Source organism: Sceloporus occidentalis, unplaced genomic scaffold (genome assembly GCF_023333645.1).
Source record: "Sceloporus occidentalis isolate IW3139 unplaced genomic scaffold, rSceOcc1.0.p SCAF_138, whole genome shotgun sequence".
Classification (NCBI taxonomy): domain Eukaryota; kingdom Metazoa; phylum Chordata; class Lepidosauria; order Squamata; family Phrynosomatidae; genus Sceloporus; species Sceloporus occidentalis.
Window position 1 is genome coordinate 1 of NW_028317118.1, and position 17862 is coordinate 17862.

The 17862-nt window shown below is 42.6% G+C and overlaps 1 protein-coding gene across 1 annotated transcript in view; it reads right to left on the bottom strand.

The window, feature by feature from the left end:
• Positions 1-12947: 12947 nt before the first annotated feature.
• LOC149281117 (transmembrane protein 132B-like) overlaps positions 12948-17862 on the bottom strand; it is a gene marked incomplete at its 3' end in the record, with an annotated part of 115593 nt that continues 110678 nt past the window's right edge. Inside the window, exon 2 of the mRNA XM_089499706.1 lies at positions 12948-13854. Within this exon, the coding sequence (XP_089355832.1) occupies positions 12948-13854 (907 nt within the window). The remainder of the gene's footprint in view (positions 13855-17862) is intronic.

Here is a 17862-nt window from a genome sequence, read left to right on the forward strand (position 1 = left end):
TTCATTATCATTAGTTTTCAATGTTATTTTTAGGTTTTTCCTCTTCTTCGGTTTCATTATTATTTATTAAATACTTACTTGAGGCCATTTGATAGCCCTTTTCATTTCAAGAAGGAAAGCAGAGCAGTTTAGAAGGCGAAAAAGCCCCAAATAAAGAAGCAAGTACTGACAAATACTAAAGCAATGAAACATATCAAAATTATTTTATAAATTCATTACGTGCATAAAGCACCATGTTAAACTTAATAGACAGAAAACAAAAGGGGGGAACTGATATTATCACTTAAGGCTGTTGTTGCTAGCTCCCTTGGAGTTGGTTCCAGCTTGTGGTAACTCTCTCATACAGTTTTCATGGCCAGATTACGGTATATACTTGACTATAAGTCGACCTTATGTATAAGTTGAGGGCAGGATTCACAGCCAAAATTGTGGATTTTGATATGACCCATGGATATGTTGAAAGTAAAACTTAGGGGCAGGTAGCAAAGGGTGCAAAAGATAAAGTAAAGGAAAGCAATGCCAAAGAATTTACACAATTCTGCCGGGCATAACTGTTTGTGCCCACCTTAAAGAATGGATTTGGATGGATGAAGATGGAATGACCACCACTATTTTCCCACCCAGGCATTCAAAAAGGCCAGAAGTAGTGATAGTACAGGGGGACAGTGCTTCTTTTAGGTTCTCCTGGGATGGACAAAGCTCTTAGACCTTTTGTCACTCAATTCAGAGGAGGGAAAGGTTCTCTTTTTGATAAGGGTAAGTACAGTACTTACATTGACCCATGGATAAGTCGACTAGGTGTTTTTTTTTGGGGGGGGTCAATTTTTTGACTAAAATGTCTAAACTTATACATGAGTATTTCAAAGGAGATGTGCAGGGATTGAAATCCTGGTCTCTCAGGGTCATAGTCCAACACTCAAATCACTGCATCATGCTTCTTCTCAATTGGTACTACACTCATCCCTCCATATTTATGGCTTTGATTATTCACGGAATTGATTCCTTAAGCGTCTAGAAGCCAAATCTTCCTTCTCTCATGGTTGAATGTCCTTGCCAAAGGTCTCTGCTGGACAGCAAACCAGTAAGATCAGGATACCTCCTAACCAGAGATGTTAGTGAAGGTAAGAGGAACCCATAGACCTCCAGATCCTGTAGGATTCCAGCTATCATCAAAGTAACAATGGCGGGGGGGAAGAGAAGGTTCCCCACCTTCTTGAAGGATGCATTCTGTTTCTACTACGTATTCTAAAGCCATCTTGAGGACCGTCTCTAATGCTGGACTTGTGTTTGCATAAGAACAGAATCTAGTTTTAAGTGAGGGGATGCAACATCTCAGCTCTCTGTAGCAGCCCCTAAGCAAAAAAGCAAACAAAACAAAACCTATTCCAGAAGGCTGGGAATATCTCCAGAGGATTTTCTTAGTGATGGAAGAACTACCAGGGGATTGGCGATCCCAGTGTTCCTGTGAGCCTCTTGTTCAATCTTAGCTTTTTTATGGAGTTTGTTACATCTATATGTCCCCGTTTCCTCCAAGATGTTCAGTGTACCAGTGATGTATTTGAGTCTTTTACTCCCAAGTTTCAAGTTAGGTCTTGAGTCCCTACCTTAGTTGCAAGGTACTTTCAACTTGAGACAAGTCTAGGAGCCAACTTTAGTAGAAAAAAGGAGGTGGTGGTGAGATGTGTGTGGAGGGGGTGGATTTCCATAACTAGAAAATCAAAAAGAGGTTTACAAAGTTAGGGACGGAAGTTCTCAGAGGAGAACAGCAAATTTGTTAGGCAATGGGCTCGAGGCCGAAGGATGCTTCTAAAGCTTCCAAAGCTTTTGAAAAGCTTTAGAAGTCTCCTCCAATGTTTAACAGGGACAGGCTGCTGAGTAGACCTCAACCCTTGCCTCAACCCCATTATCTAACATATTTGTTGGACCAGCAAGTCAATCGTTTAAAATGTACAAATCTCGAGTCTAGTTGAGTAAGAGCATCATTTATTGCCAAGTCGAGTCCAAGGCGAGTTACAGACTGCCCCAAGCGAGTGGTCTGCCACCGCCGCCGGTTGCTGCATACGGGAACTGCAGCGACCAAACCGCGTGGTTCCCAGGCGCAGCCAGAAAGAAGCGCCAAAATGGCGCTTCTTTCTGGGCCCCGGAAGTGGCGCCACGAGGCACTAGTCGCACACTTGCAGCGTCACTTACGCCATGCGACGTCTGGACACTACACGTCCGTGATGTCAAAATGGTGCCCGCCCATGTGGATGGGCGCTGCCATTTTGTACGGACTCGGTCCGTACTAAGGTTGAGGGGCGTCAGGAAGTGACGCCCCTTCTCAACCCTAACATGCCCCTTCTCAACCCTAGCATGCCCCTTTGGCGCGTCTGTAACGCACCCAAGTTAAGTCATCGAAGCAACTGGAGTCTGAGTCTAGACCGAGTCATTCGGCTCAAGTCTACATTGCTACCTTTTTCCCCCTTAACTACAATCTTTTCACAGAGAAACCTCTTAAACATTCCTCTCTCCTCTGCACCATTAATAAGATATTTGTTCTTGGCCTGCTTTTTTTTAATTTAAATCATCTCAAAACATCCAATAAAGATTTAATTTTTAAAAAAAAACTAAATTCCTGCCGTACCTTCCATGTCATTTCAGAACTCTCGTTATTAAAGAAAAATGTAGAGGAAGACGAGAGTCAACATGTTATGTTCTTTTTTCTTTGGTCCCTTGCTATACACATATTTATTCTGTCAACACACCAGAACATGTTGATGAATATTAATTCCTAATATCACTCCTTCTGCCAGCTACGATGATCTGTACAAGGTAACACCCCTGTCGTACTGTACATATCATCCTAATTCAGTGCCATACGCACTGTGCAAAGTTAAAAAGAAAAAGACATGGATGTATTATTTTCCAATTCTGTGCCAAAGGGTTAATTGCCTATTTCTGCAGAGACAGAGGTGAGTGCAACTTAGAGAAAGGCAGCAAATATAAGCAGGTAATATATTAGCGCAGGGCTTGGAAAAGTTAATGGGGGGGGGGGACGACAACTCCCAGAACATTCCAGTTTGTTTGTTCTTGTCCAGATCCATGTTATCCACATGCCTCCACCCAAAACACCAGCCTTCCCAAATGTGGTGCCTTGCCAATATCTTGGGCAGGAATTACCATCTATCCCCGCCACCATGTTGCCTTAGTTTTAGGGATGTGAAATTTTGCACTTTGCCTCATCCTCCTAAAAAAAAGAAGAAAATAGGCAGAAGAGACCCTGTGGGTTTCTGTACCTGCAAGTGAAATTCTGGAGGTTGGCGAAGGAAGTTTTGTCCTAGGACCCATTTCTGCGTGTTCCCATTTTAGAAGGCAAGCGGGTGTCATTTTTCCAACGCAGCCAAATTTGCCAGCCACATTCATTAAAGTTCCCTTCGTTATACAGCACAAAAACATTCCCTCCCCTCTCCCCCTTTAAGTTTGCCTCTTCCATCTACTAATGGAGTTAAATACTCTTTGTACATCCCTGGCAAGATCATAAATTATCCTCTTAGCACAGAAAGCCATTATTTAGATGGTTTTATGCAAGGCTGCCAGCCGATAGCAAAGGGGCAATTCCGATGTAATGTCTCTTCAAAAATAACTCTGTTTCAGGCACACACACACACACCATCACACACCCCAATATCCAATACTCTATTTGCATTTTTATAGCCTCTGTTTTTCCTCGTGTTGTATGGATGTTGCATTATATATTTATAACTTCTGAATGGATCTAGCAAGGGAGAGTTCACAAACCATGTCCGCATGTTTATTAACATTACCAATATTTGACTACTATTGCATACACTGTGGAGCAGTCTAATCAACTACACATATTGTCATGTTCCCTGAACTGCCTGCTCAATCTGGGGCCTTTTTTCCCTTGAAATATCTAGAGTTTTTCCACTTTTCTTCCATGATCCCTGGTGGAAGAACTACCGACCCCCATAAAATTTACCCAGAGGGATGGCCTGGTCCACTAATGCACTGAGCCAGTGCGCATGGAGTTTGGGAAACATGGAGAGATCTTGACATTCATGGTAAGTCCGACAGCAGCCCACACAATTGAACTGGCTCCAATTCCATAATCCCCACATTAACTGGGCGATAGAGGAGGTGAAATTTATGAGCCAGTGGTGCTGAACCCATTGAGTGCCCACAGCCAGAAAGCCCTGGTGGGCATACTCAAGACCAAACCCTGACTCACATCTAGTCACCATGGGCATAGTCACTGAAAACCCTAGGGCCTAGGCAAAAGGACGCTGACAAGTACATGGGGCTGGGTACCAGCTTCAAATGAGTTGACCACTGCTACAACAGAGCCAAAATTGCCCAGTGTAGAGTTGAGAGAAGTGTTTGAGGGGAAGGTGTCTGGCTCCCTTCCCTCACATTGTAAGTCGGAAAGTGCTCTTGAACCAATCCCAGGAGCCAAGCTACCGAAAACTAAGTTATATTCCATGACCCCGAAAGAGCTAACAGTCTTACGGAAGTTCATAAACAAGAACTTAGAAAGGAATTCATAAGGCAAGCCACTTGTTCAATGGCTGCCCCAGTCTTATTCTGGTGCAAGAAGCATGGATCTTTGAGACTGAATGCTACATGTACTTTGAATAATTATTCCTTTCCCTTTATGAAGGATGTTAGAAGACCTGGCAAAAGGGATTTTTTTTAACTAAGATGGACTTATGAGAAGTGCATTTTAGGGTATGTATCAAAGGACATGTGTGGGAAAGTTCTTTTAATTGCGAATCAGGTTCCCTTGAGTATTTAGTCATGCCATTTGGATTAAGTGGGGCCCCAGGAATGTTTATACACTTGATTGATGAGGTTTTGCATGAGTTCCTATACCGGGGGGTACTGGTGTACTTAGATGACATCCTGGTATACTCCAAGGACTAGTAGTCCCATATAGAGCTAGTGTGAAAAGTGCTTAAGAACCTGTTGGACAATCAACTTTATAAAACTTTTGAAATGGGATTTCACCAAAATACGCTGGATTACCTGAGGTACTGGATCACAAACAGGGTGGTGGTGGTGGAAATTGACCCTGCAAAGGTCCAAGTTCTGATGGGTTAGCATGTACCCAAAACCAGGTGCCAACAGGGACTCGCCAACTTCTACTGGCAATTCATTCTAAACTTTGCCAACATAGCCCTTAACTGATCTGCTTAAAACCAAAGACAAAAGGGGGGAAAGGAAAAGAAAAAAAAATATTGAATCTAGTGAAGCCCAGAATGCCAAGAATTGCTACATCAAATGGCAGCAAGTTCCAGGAGTTTATTGTGTGAATATTTTTCTTTCATCCTTAAGAAACCATTGTCGATATTATTATTCTTACTGGAACACCATTTGTTAAAATTTGCAACAGCCCCTCAAGTTTACAAACCAGGACTCGGTTTCATGCAAGAGCGTCCTGAGCAGCACACCTAGCTCAATCCATGCAACAGCTTTGCAGGCTTTAAACAACCCTTCATCTCTTATCTTCAATCAGTGATCAGAGATAAAAAGCAGAAGAAGCTTATGGGCCAGAGAAGGGAGGACTGTGGGCCAGATCTGGCCCATGGACCAGAGATTACTCACCTCTCTGTTAAATGGTTCTGAATCCCCAAGCATTGTATTGTTCTAAATTTAGTGTCAGTCTCCTCATCCCACCGAATGTGTTCATTATTATGGTGCATGTGTGCACTGGTGAATTAAGCTATAATCCCCACTGCCCACTCTGCAGCATGCAAAAGCAATAAATGTCTGCTGTGATTGATTAAGGGCCTCCACTTTGCTTTGGTCATTAATCAATCTTAAAAGCCATTTATTGAGAAACTGCTACAAAGCCATAGATTATTCCTATTATGCAAGTAGTAGGAGATGGGGAAATCCTCAGAAAATAGGATAGGAGGGAATACAAAGAGGGGGAATAAACTTTCTTAGCTGGAGAATGATTGATCAATTAAAATGCCTCCTTACTCAGCACCAAAACTTTCCACTTGGAATGTTTAGCAGGGATTCTAGAAAGCAAGGTGGAAGCAGCACCCAGAGAAATTGGGAAGTATAAATAACTAGGAACATACGATATTCCAGCTGTGCTGCTACAGTCCACGCAGGCAGTATTAACTCACGTGTCGACTAAAATATGCCAGCACATATGGAAAACAAAATGGTGGCCAACAGATTGGAACCGATTGTCCCCCCAAAAAGGAGACACAAAAAGTTTTGGATTGGATCGTTTTGTGCATGCACCGTTTTGGCCCTACAGCACATATCTTGAAATTGTGGTTCCGTTCCATAGACAATAAAAGACAACAGAATAAAACCATCTTGTTTTAATCCAGAGCAAACAAAATTGTGTCCCATAGCTCAAAAGAAGACTGAAACCCACAGCAAAAACCAATCCTGGCAAAGAGAATGGATTGCCTCCATGCATTCTGGGTATCCCTTGTTGCTTCCGCAATAGCACAAATGACCTAACTTTGGCACTTTTGCAATCGCACTTCATTTGCGCTATTGAGAAGCCATTCACGGGATTTCCCTGTGAATGGTTTGTTGTTGCTGGAGCATTCCTGGTTCTTCCCAGGATAAGTCCGGGATGAGTGCAACATCATCTGAAAAACTTCCATGCAATTGCGTGATTTAAGCGAAAGTATGCCTTTTTCTTCCCTCTCCCCCCCCCCCCCATCTGAGAATCTCCTAGGTCTCTGGGTTGCATGTGAACCTTAAATTTTAATGTTCTTCTATGTTGAATTAGGTAGGAACTTCCATCACTCTTAGCTAGCACATCCAAAGGCGAGGAATGCCAGAAAGGGCAGTTGAACAACCTTCGGCTGATCCGAAATGTCTTTCACGTTTTCCCAAATCATCTCATTCACAAGACAGGATTTTGTACCATGGAGAAGTTATGCAAATTCACTACCACCACAACGCTCTGTTATGATCTATAACCTTGTTTTTACCCGGAATGGAACACGTTCCACTCCACTTATACAACAGGCCTGATTAAAAACAATCAGTTATACTCAGAAAGGGGGGAAAACCCGATCTCCCAAGGCAAATGCACTCCTGCATATATATTTGAGCGCAAGACGGAGAGATTCTATATATAAAACACCTCCTGGGTCTTTATGGCCATTACTAATGGACTGAAAAAATAAGGAGAGCCCACGAAGAAACTTGTATAAATTAGATGTTGGAGCGACAATGATTTTTTTTCTCCTCTGTAATTCTGTTTTCAATGTATCTTCTTCATATTGAGTAAATGCTCCCTTGCAGACTTGATGACACAGAAAACTCACATGGGGAAATGCTCTCTCTTTTTTCTTCTTCTCTGTATTGCAATGGAAAGGGCATTTTGCAAACTGCAGTCATCCTATGAGGGTTTCCACAGTGGAAGCGGACTTCCTACTAACCACAATGAGTGCTTTTGACAAAATACCTAAAGGCAATGTGAAAAATTCTGGAAAAGTCTGGGAAATGGCAGAATTATATTTGAAACATAAATGAGGTCTTATCTCAACCGTATAAATGCAGTCTTATCTCAATATTGGCAGATTTATAATTGATGGGTCAACAACAAAGATTTGTATTGAAAGACAGAGGGAACTATCGCTAACAAAATGATACTTTGCTGGAACAACAAGTAAAAAAAAGTATATATTTACCATATGTACTCGACTATATGTCGACCTCATATATAAGTCGAGGGCAGGCTTGGGGGCCAAAATTATGGATTTTTACATGACCCGTGGATAGGTCGAGGATAAAACTTAGTGGCATGTTTAATATAAAAAAAAATTAAAAGGAAAAAAAGGGGGAGAAAGAGCAACTGTAGCAGTGCCAGCTCCAGAATTCCTGGAGACCAGGGTTTGAATCCCTGCTTGGCTATGGAAGCCCACTGGGGGACCTTGAGCAAGTCACACACTCTCAGCCTCAGAGGAAAGCAAAGGCAAATCGCCTTTGAACAACACCAAGAAAACCCGATGATAGGGTTTTCACCTTAGCTCACCATAAGTCAGAAACAACTTGTAGGCACACAAGGCCAGATCAGAATTGGATCAGACCTCCGAAGAGAAGGAGAATCCTTTCACTAGATCCAATGTCTATAGGAGATCAAAGAGGGTTAGGATATGCCCATAGCCGGCCAGAGAATGCTTCACTTCACTCTCTCAGGAAGCCATAATACTAAAAGAACAATACTGCCTTGACTGATCCCATCTCCACACTCCAGTCCCACTTTTGGAGCAAATATAGCAATATATCCAGATAAGGGTTGTAGCCTGAATCAGGATTGGTATTCACGTGACTCTCCACAAACTCAGGTCCTCCAGATGTTTTGAACTTCAGCTCCCAGAAGCTTCAGCCATCTTGTCCAATGGTCTGGGTTCCTGGGAGCTGAAGTCCAAAACATCTGGAAGGCCAGAACTTGGGAATCACTGCTCTAGATGGTGTTGGACCTCAGTTCCAAATATTCCTCATAATTGGCTAGGACTGATAGGATTTGCTGTCCAACAACAGCTGGAGACACACATTTCCCACCCTAGGTCCAAATTCAATTGCTAATCTCAACTAGCGTTTCTGGATTAAATGAAGATGGAAATGTTGAATTAACAAGTTCCAGCTGATCCAACTACTCCTGCTCCAGAGAGGACTGGAGGTCAGGCCTAGGAAGCTGAATAGCTCCCCTGGTTGCTAGAACCTGAATAGCAACCTTTCCTAAAAGACTCGATGGCTGGGGGGTGATGGGAGTTGTAGTCCAACACATCAACATGACCCCAGCTCGGGAAGGGTGCTCTGAATGCCACAATGGTAACATCTGCACCCAAGAGGGAGACAGCAGCTGGAAAGAGCCCAATGGGGACCCAGAATGCTCATCTGCCATGTAATGCCGCATGACTTTGGGATAGTGGAGAAAGCTAGCAGGGATAGAACAGCGTATCTGGACAAATTCCATGGTTGGCTGGAGCACTCTACACTGCAAAATTTTGTTCCAGATCTCCATCATCATCGTCATTGTCATCATTGTTGTCACTGTCATCATTGTCATCAATCATCGCCCTTGCCTCTTCCTTCTCCTCCTCTTGATATATTGCCTTGGGTTCCTTCTTTTAAACAAAAGTGGAGAGGTGATCCGTAAGTAAGTAAATAAAATATCATCAGTCCCCATGCTTTGAGACGCACGGCATTAAAACTAGACGCAACACACCTCTCTTGAAGTTGCCAGTTATAACTCCTTCCTTCCCGAGTGTCTATCGTTTTTCTCAGCATGAAACACTTTCCAATTACCTCTTGGCCTTTTATTCCCCAGAAGTTGAGCTCCAATTTCTCCCTCAGTTGTGTGGTGTCTTCTTTGAGCAACAAATGCATCTGTCTTTCATCAGGATAATACTTTGCTGTCCCACTATATTTCGTAATTAAACAAACAATGTTTGTGTTATCATCCATTGTTGCTGTTACGAGTGGCCTGTGTTTATTGCGCATAGACTGATGCTTTACTAGAAAATACCATGGTCTAGATTTCATTCGCACTTCATTTCTACCCAACGCATCTGCCCCATCTGCCCCTCCACTTTCTCTACAGGACTAAAGTTCAACCTCTACACACACACATGCGTCCGGACACACAAACACACACGACATAGATCCAAAATGGACACCGATCCAATGGCAAATTAAGAAACCAGCAAGAGCACTTGCCTGTCCCCTAGGCCTGAAAATATGCTGGCTCCCAATGTGCCCATTTCCATCATATTCAGGATTATATTCTTTGCAGTATGTTCTTTAAATTTTTAAAAATTCAATTTTTAAAAATTATCATATAAAAACTAGGCTGTACTTTTTACAGGATACTGCCATTTGACTCCATCTTTTATCATTTCCTCCCCTTCCACCCACCTATAAAAATACCTATCCAATGCATCTCAGCATTGCCTCTCTGGATGTTATGTTCTAGCTCCTGTACATGAGAATCTGCTTTTCAGTGAGATCCAATGAGAAGTACAGTTGTTCCTGTTTGGATAGATCTTGAATAGCCCCGTTCCTCATTAGCCTGGCTCCTTATTTGATTATCTCCGGTTTAGATCTGATTTCTTCATTATGATGGAACCCCCAAACTGGTGTGTTTGTGTCTGCGTGTACACAAACTGCACCTAATATATCTGAAATTTGCTACAGAAATGTAGCACGGCTGCAGAACTCAGCTTACAACTGGGACCAATTTGCAAGGCCTTGTTTCTTTGGTTGACACAAATTATAACCAACAAAACAAGCTAAGCAACAGCATTCAAAGATACAGACGTATTAGTCTGTAGAATCAGTACGTACAGAGATCTTGTATCACCTTTGAGACTAACCGAAAGAAAGAAATTGGCAGCATGAGCTTTCCTAGACTAAAGTCTACTTACTCAGATGCATTTGGAGGTAGAAGACTTTAGTCTACGAAAGCTCATGCTACCAATTTCTTTCTTTCGGTTAGTCTCAAAGGTACTACAGGATCTCTCTATGTACTAAGCAACAGTATATGGGTAATACCAAGATGGGCTGAATAGATGGAGGCAGTAGTGGGTTGAAAACAGGATTCTTTTTGAAAGAGATGTGGCATAGAGAAATGTGTAGCACTGATCAGAAAAACAGTATTTGTGTAACAATAAAGAATGTTTTCTGGACGCCAGTAGAGAAGATTTGTGCAAGCCAATGTGTATCTGTAATAATCCATGCCAATTTGTTTTAGGCTTATGAAACGTTTGTGTGTTCCCTTTCCTAACGTTGGCTTGCACAAAGCATCTGCATCTGCAGCAATTTATGTTAAAAAAATTACCCAAAAATTGTTATTGATTTTCACATATAAGTCAACAAAACTGCCAAACAATACCCACAAAAGCCTACTTACATGTATAATGTGTTCTTACAAAACACATCTATAACAAAACAACAACAGCAACACAACGCATTAAGTGAAAAAGTTACTTCCCGCTTCCTGTCCTTTGGTCTGTGTTCATCAATTAGTTACATTTCCACTTACGTTTCCAAAAAATATCGAAATTAAAAGGCACCTTTGCTCCTAAATGCCTAAAACTTATTTATAAGCCAATGTTGGCATTCCTTCTCTTTCTTTTGTATACCTCAGAAATAGATACCACTCTTCCACAGATGTGTCTGTTTATTTTCCCTTTAAATAACGTAGTGAATTCAAATGTTATAACAGTTTTCCATGTCAGTGTTTCATCAAATAAGTCTAACAGGATCAGTTCTAGCTTAAAACACACCTTTATCTTGAGTACCTTTTCTATCTTGCAATGGATCTGCTTCTAATATATTTTTGCAGATCCAACAAGTGGGTGAATATGTCCCCGTTTGTTCTTTACATCCCCAGCACTTATTTTTAGCTCCTTTATACATCTTTGATACTTCCTCTGGTGTCAAATGCCATCTGAACATGATTTTATAAAAAAAAAATCTTTCAAATTATGTAACATGAATTTCACCCCATGTGTCCACATTCTTTCCCAATTAATATTATGTCCAAAATTTTGTAGCCATTTAATCATGCGTTCCTTTTTCCTCTTATCTTCTAAGTCTAATTCGAGGAAAAGATTGTCGATTTTCTTAAACAAATGTTCATCATGAGTACATAATTAAGTCTCAGAACTTTACCGCAGTGGCCATGGAACGGGCCTGTAGTGTTCCAAAAGGGAACATTCTGGGGACGCTCAATGGCAGGGAACGGATTTTACCGCACAGTGGGAACACTGCCACCGCTGCCGAGCATCCCCATCCCGTTCCAGATGCATCCCAGAGGGGACGATTTTCGGGAACGCTTGAGAAGCGTCCTCAGAAATCACCCCCTGGGGAACACATCCAGAACGGGATGGGGACACTCGGCGGTGGTGGCAGCGTTCCCACTGTGTGGTAAAATCCATTCCCCGCCGCTGAGCATCCCCAGAACATTCCCTTTTGGAACACTACAGGCCCGTTCCAGGGCCACTGCAATAAAGTTCTCAAATTCTGCCTTTCTTTGTTCAAAGCCATATATTCTTTAAAAATCTGTTTTACCTTTCAAACATCCATCTGTATCAGTACCAGTGCACCTTTATCCCCGCTACCATTAATACCTCCTTAGTTTTAAATCTATGTTGGCCATTTTCATAAATTAAAAGATCTTTCTATAGCAGCCACTTTTCATTAACCCTTCTCCCACTTTTATCCGATTTAAATAAGGCGTCACGTATGAATATCCACAATGGCATTTCAGGGTATAACCTGGGTCTGTACTTGTTCTAAATCCTTAAAATAGATCTTGTGGTATAATGGTTGTTTAAGTCCTCATTTGCTTTTACTTTATTGTACCAAATATAACTGTGCCATCCAAACCTCAGGTTGTACCCTTCCAATAAAGCTGTTTTACACTTTTGAAATGCTTGTATGCCTCCTTTTAATACAGTGGGCCTTTCCCTTACGTACAGGATCCGTTCCAGACCCCCCGCATAAGTGGAATTTCACATATGCTCGAGTCCCATTAAAAATAATGGGGCTCCTGCCTGCGGGACAGCATGGTGCACACACCATTACCCCTTCCAGGGTGTGCCATCACTTATTCCGGCACGGCTTTCAGCATATGCTGAAAGCCACGTATATCGCACCCGTTTATGACACGGGCGCACTGTATATCTATTTAGCTGCCCTAATTTATGGACATTTGGCTGGGAATAATATTGATTTAAGTACAGTTATTTTTATTCTTAAGTGATAAATATTATTTTATACAATATACTGCTTCCTTCCTGATTTTCTTTCTCTTTCTGGTAACTACATTTGGAGACAGGTTTCCCTATTGTTTTATCTTTGACACAAATCATGAACCAGCAACACAAGGTTTCTGTTTCATATATCAGTTGATATATGATGGCATAGATCTTGTTCAACACAGACACAACAACACTTACCTTAGTGTAAACTGATCTGCTACAGAGCCACTGGTGAGGGATATCTGAAACATGACCAGGTCCCCCTTCTTGACTGGGCTGAGTGGCAAACATAGCACAAGGTTGTCATCCAGATTCAGTACAGACTTCCTCAGCCTGTCTTGCGTTGGGTAAAGAATAATACTTCCAATTCTCTCCATTGACACCAAAGGCAGCTGTGCTTCCTCTTGGCCTTTTGGATGCAGAAAGCTTTCCGGGTTTTGGTCCTCTGAAGAACATTCCCCTTCCGCTGAATACACCCAATAGAAAAGCTCCACGGTGGTCCCTTCCAATGAATCCGCCATCTGTTGAAACTCTGGGGGTGATGGTGGCAGTGCGGTGGCCAAAGCAGGGTTGAACCAGCTTGGCGAGAACTCAAGTTCTGCAACGCATAACCCTAAATGGCCTTTCAACCGACAGCTGCTGACAGCTACTCGATCCTCCTGGAAGGCCATCATCCGCACGCAGGGCAGAATCTCAGAAGGATCATAGTCTTCCCAGTCTTTGCCAGCGACGTAGAACAAAGCTTGGACTTTGGGCCTGTTGGAATATACAGAGCTGTCAATGATGTGCGACTGTAACTTCCAATTAAAAGTGAATCGGTCGGCAAAACTGAACAAAGCAGATGTCCGCAGGAGGTTCGGAGGCACAGTTTGCTCCACGGTAAATGGGCCGTAAGTAGCATTTAAACCCGGCAAGCTGTTGGTTCTATAGACAAGGAAAGGCTCTGTTCGAGATTGCAAGCTGGCATTCCTCATGATATCTTGGTTGGTTTCCTTTAGGAAGAAGGACACATTAGCATTGGAGAGGCTGTAACTTGCAGGGAGGTACACTGGCAAGCTTGCAAACCGCTGCATGCTGTCCATAATCCCTCCTCGGCATTCAACCACTGCAAGCAAAAGAAGGGGAAGAGAGAAAAATTAAATTAAAAGTCTTTCCAAAATTCCTATGGGGACTCTTTCAAAGTAATTATAAGCCAGATATTGCAAAGCATACATATTAATTCTGAGTAAGTTGTTTCTTAACAGGAGAACATAACTTTATACTCAAGGAAACAAGACCTATCCTTGGCAATGACAGCCCCCTGTCACACAGTAATATGACCAAGACCAGGACCCCCTCTTTCTGACACACATATTCAGTAGTAAATGCAAATTTACTAAATGCAAAGGGTTTGATCTAGACTCTCCCACTGCAGAATGAAAGACTCTTTCCATTCTTGGTGGAAACAGGGTCCACAGGGGTTTCCAACTGGAAAAGTGGAGTCACCGTTTTCTGACCATTCTTCTCTTCCTCTCCCCAGTGGCATCACTAGGGCTGGCATCATCCAGTATGAGAATTCATGGTGTCACTCCACCCATATTATTCCATACATAATGCTTCGTAATGTTTTTTGTACTAATGTTATTCATAAATCATAATTGCTGTATATCACTAAAAGTAAGAGTAACAGTTGTGACATAAGGTTAAAGAAGGTAATGAATGTCTAGTCATAACCAACTATAGAGGACGGTGCTCATCTCTGTTACTAAGCCAAAGAGCTAGCATTGTCCGAGGACATGTGGCCAGCATGACTGCACTGAATGCTGTTACCTTCCCACCGACGTGGTACCTATTTATCTACTTGCATTTGCATGCTTTTGAACTGCTAGGTTGGCAGAAGCTGGGACTAGTGACAGGAGCTCACCCCATCAAGCAGCACTCAGTGTGCCCAGTAAAACACTGGCAAAGCACAATCATGTCTCCCACCCCACATGCCCCCTTCACACTCCTTCACCTCATGTCCCATTTTGGACTGTCTGGTTTGTATATGTTGTACTTATATCCACTGGAGGTGTCACGGTTTCACTTTTTTGCATTGCCGCCCCAACTGCTTGGGTATGCTGGCTCCATCCTTATTAAATGCACACTTGCACCGGTGTGTTTATATGGAGGTTTGGGTTTAGGTTTAGGATGGATCCCTCCTTTAGAACCATTCGTGTCAGGGCGTTTATATGCAGGGCTAAAGGTATGTGGGTTTTTTTGCCTTGAGTCAGACTATCGCGGCTTCTTTTTGCTCCAGTTTTTAACCCAAGAGCACAGCTTCAATCTGTTTTCTACTTGCTTGGAGGGGTGCACCATCTAAGCACCCTGCCTTCAAGGTGGGTGGAAAGTGCTTTATTTGGCCCGTCTGCATCACCCCTTTGGTCTCACCCTTGTGCCTTTGGACCCACCCATTGCTAGAATGTGGCTCCCAAGAATGTCTCTGAAATTGAGCAAATGACAAAAATCACAGTCTCTTTTTCCCCAGCATGACTAGAACTCCACTGAGCACCAGCATGGATCCAATCTCATGGGAGGAAACAAAATCCGCACCCCCCAAAAAAGGAAGGAATCTGCATTTGATGGCAAATATCTATCACTACATCTCCTTGGAACCCCAAACGCTCAGAAGCCGGCTCTGTTTTTATTTTAAGCAAAGAAAGCCCGTATTGCAGAATGATCACAGAGGCATGCCGACAGATTAAGGTCAAGCTTTGTATTGTTTGCCTCTAAATCTCAAGGTGCCAGTTGAATGCTCAACATTACTGGGGAGAGCAGATGCATGGAGCTCCATCCCCTGAAACAATTAAGACTCCACGGGCACCTGTTACAAAAAGAGATGTCTCTCCGACGGTGCCAGCAAAGACTTTGCAGAGAGGGAAAAACCAAAATAAGATTCAGGCTGCTTTCAAGAAGGCCTTCCTCTTATTTTCTCCAAACTACCTTCCTCCCGACTTCGCTGCCAAATTGCTCACTAGATCTGTCATTTTGACTTGGCTCCAATCCCGCACCTCCTTTATTTTATAAAATGCGCCCCGTGTGTTTTTCACTTGCTTCATGTGACATTTCCTCTTCCGTCAAATCTTTCCTGCATTTCTATCAGACCTCCGCGGCTGCCTCCTCCAACTCCCATTTCGACATCTTTTTAAAAAATAAAACAGGTTTTTGTAAATGGAAAAGAATCTACTTCCCCCAGAAAAGTCAGGAGAAAAACAATGCCACAATTATATATGTGTGTGTGTGTGTGTGTGTGTGCGCACGCTTTAGATTTTTGCCAAAAGATGTAGTAGGTGTCTCTCTTCTCAACTTATGGATACAGTGAAGCAAGCACCTGGCACCAGATTTAGGTGCCCAGAACTATCTGTAGGTTGGGTTCCATGTCTTAACATGTCCTTCAACAGAATGTACCATATCTTCCCATATGAATCTGCCAGAATAATAAGATCTTCAGGGGAAGGCTTTCTCTCAGTCAGTCAGTCAATTAGTCAAATTTTATTGCTTTTGGCCAATGGCCTTTGCATAAAATAATATCACAGTAACAACAAAGTGCATACATATCATACTTGCAACATCAGTCATATGATTATACAGCAATTTATGATTTACAAAATTGAACATTTAAATATATATATATATATATATATATATATATCACACCTATGTCATATGTGAGGGCGCTATAAGTGGCTTTCAGCATACGCTGAAAGCCGCACGATGGAAGAGGAAATGGTGCATGTACTCATGGCACGCACGCCCTGCGTAAATGAACGCCATTGTTTTAAATGGGGCTCAAACATATACGGAATTTACCTTACACGGGGGGGGGGGGGGAGGGGGGGGGTTCAGAATGGATCCTCTGCATAAGGCAAGGGCACACTCTGTGTGTGTGTGTGTGTGTGTGTGTGTGTGTGTGTGTGTACACCTAGTATAAAATTATTAAATATAATCATCACCTTTACAACTTATGGCTATCTCTGCTATGTATTTCTTCCTGATTTTTTTTGGCTGCTAGCGCATACAAAGCTACTCTCCAGGTCACATATTTGTCCAAATCCACTAAGAGGTTAAAAGAAACACCCGCTTCTTGTGGACTCTGGCAAGGGCTAGTTTCAATTAAGGGTGTCACAAATCATTCCTCAGGTTCACTATATAGTAGACGAAACAATATGTAGTGGACAAGGTCCTCTAATTCCGGGCATCCATTTATGCATGTGCGCTCTTTTATCGGGACGTCTCTGTGCCTCCCAACTCTGTAGGCTGTGTCCATCATGGTGAGGACATGAGGGAGAGCCTTCTTGATGGCTGTTCCCAACCTCTGGAAAGCTATCCATGGGGGACTAGCCTGGCCTCCTCCCTGCTTGCTTTTCATTGGCAAACCAAGACATTTTTATTTAAGCAGAAATTCAACATACAGTGGAGCCTTGCCTTACGCAGGGGATCCAATCCAGACCCCCCCCACACACATGAGGCAAATCCCATGTAAGCTTGAGCCCTATTCAATAGAACGAGGCTCGTGGTTGTGGTGGCGCAGCACACGCACCATTCATTTGATGGCAACGCGACTTCCGCGTAAACAGGAAGCTGCATATGGTGCACCCGCGTATGGAGCGGGCGCACTGTATAAGCACACCAGGGTGGTTTTTATGGACTGTGTGTGTTTTAGTTGTGCCTTTTAATAACTTCGGTATATTTAAATGTAATTTTATACTGTTTTTAGAGTATTTTAATTGTTTTAAAATGTTATTCACTGCGTTGCCAGTTCAAGGCTATGAGCGCCAACCATATTATCACCAAAATGGTACCACTCGCACACAACAGGGAAGTATCCACAGCCTTGGGGAAAAGATAATATAAGGTCTAAGAGATGGGAAAGCCATGAAAACAGTTCAATGAGGACTGAGCGTTGTGAAGTCAAAGGCGTTCAGGGCCAGCCTCCATAGTTTTTTTGTGGGTTTTTCGGGCTAGAAGAATTTCTTCCTGACATTTCACCATTTTGCAGGTAAAACGTCAGGAATAAATTCTTCGAGAACACAGCCACATAGCCCAAAAAAGCCACAAAATTATAGAACTGAGCCTGTTGGCTGACTGGGTGAAG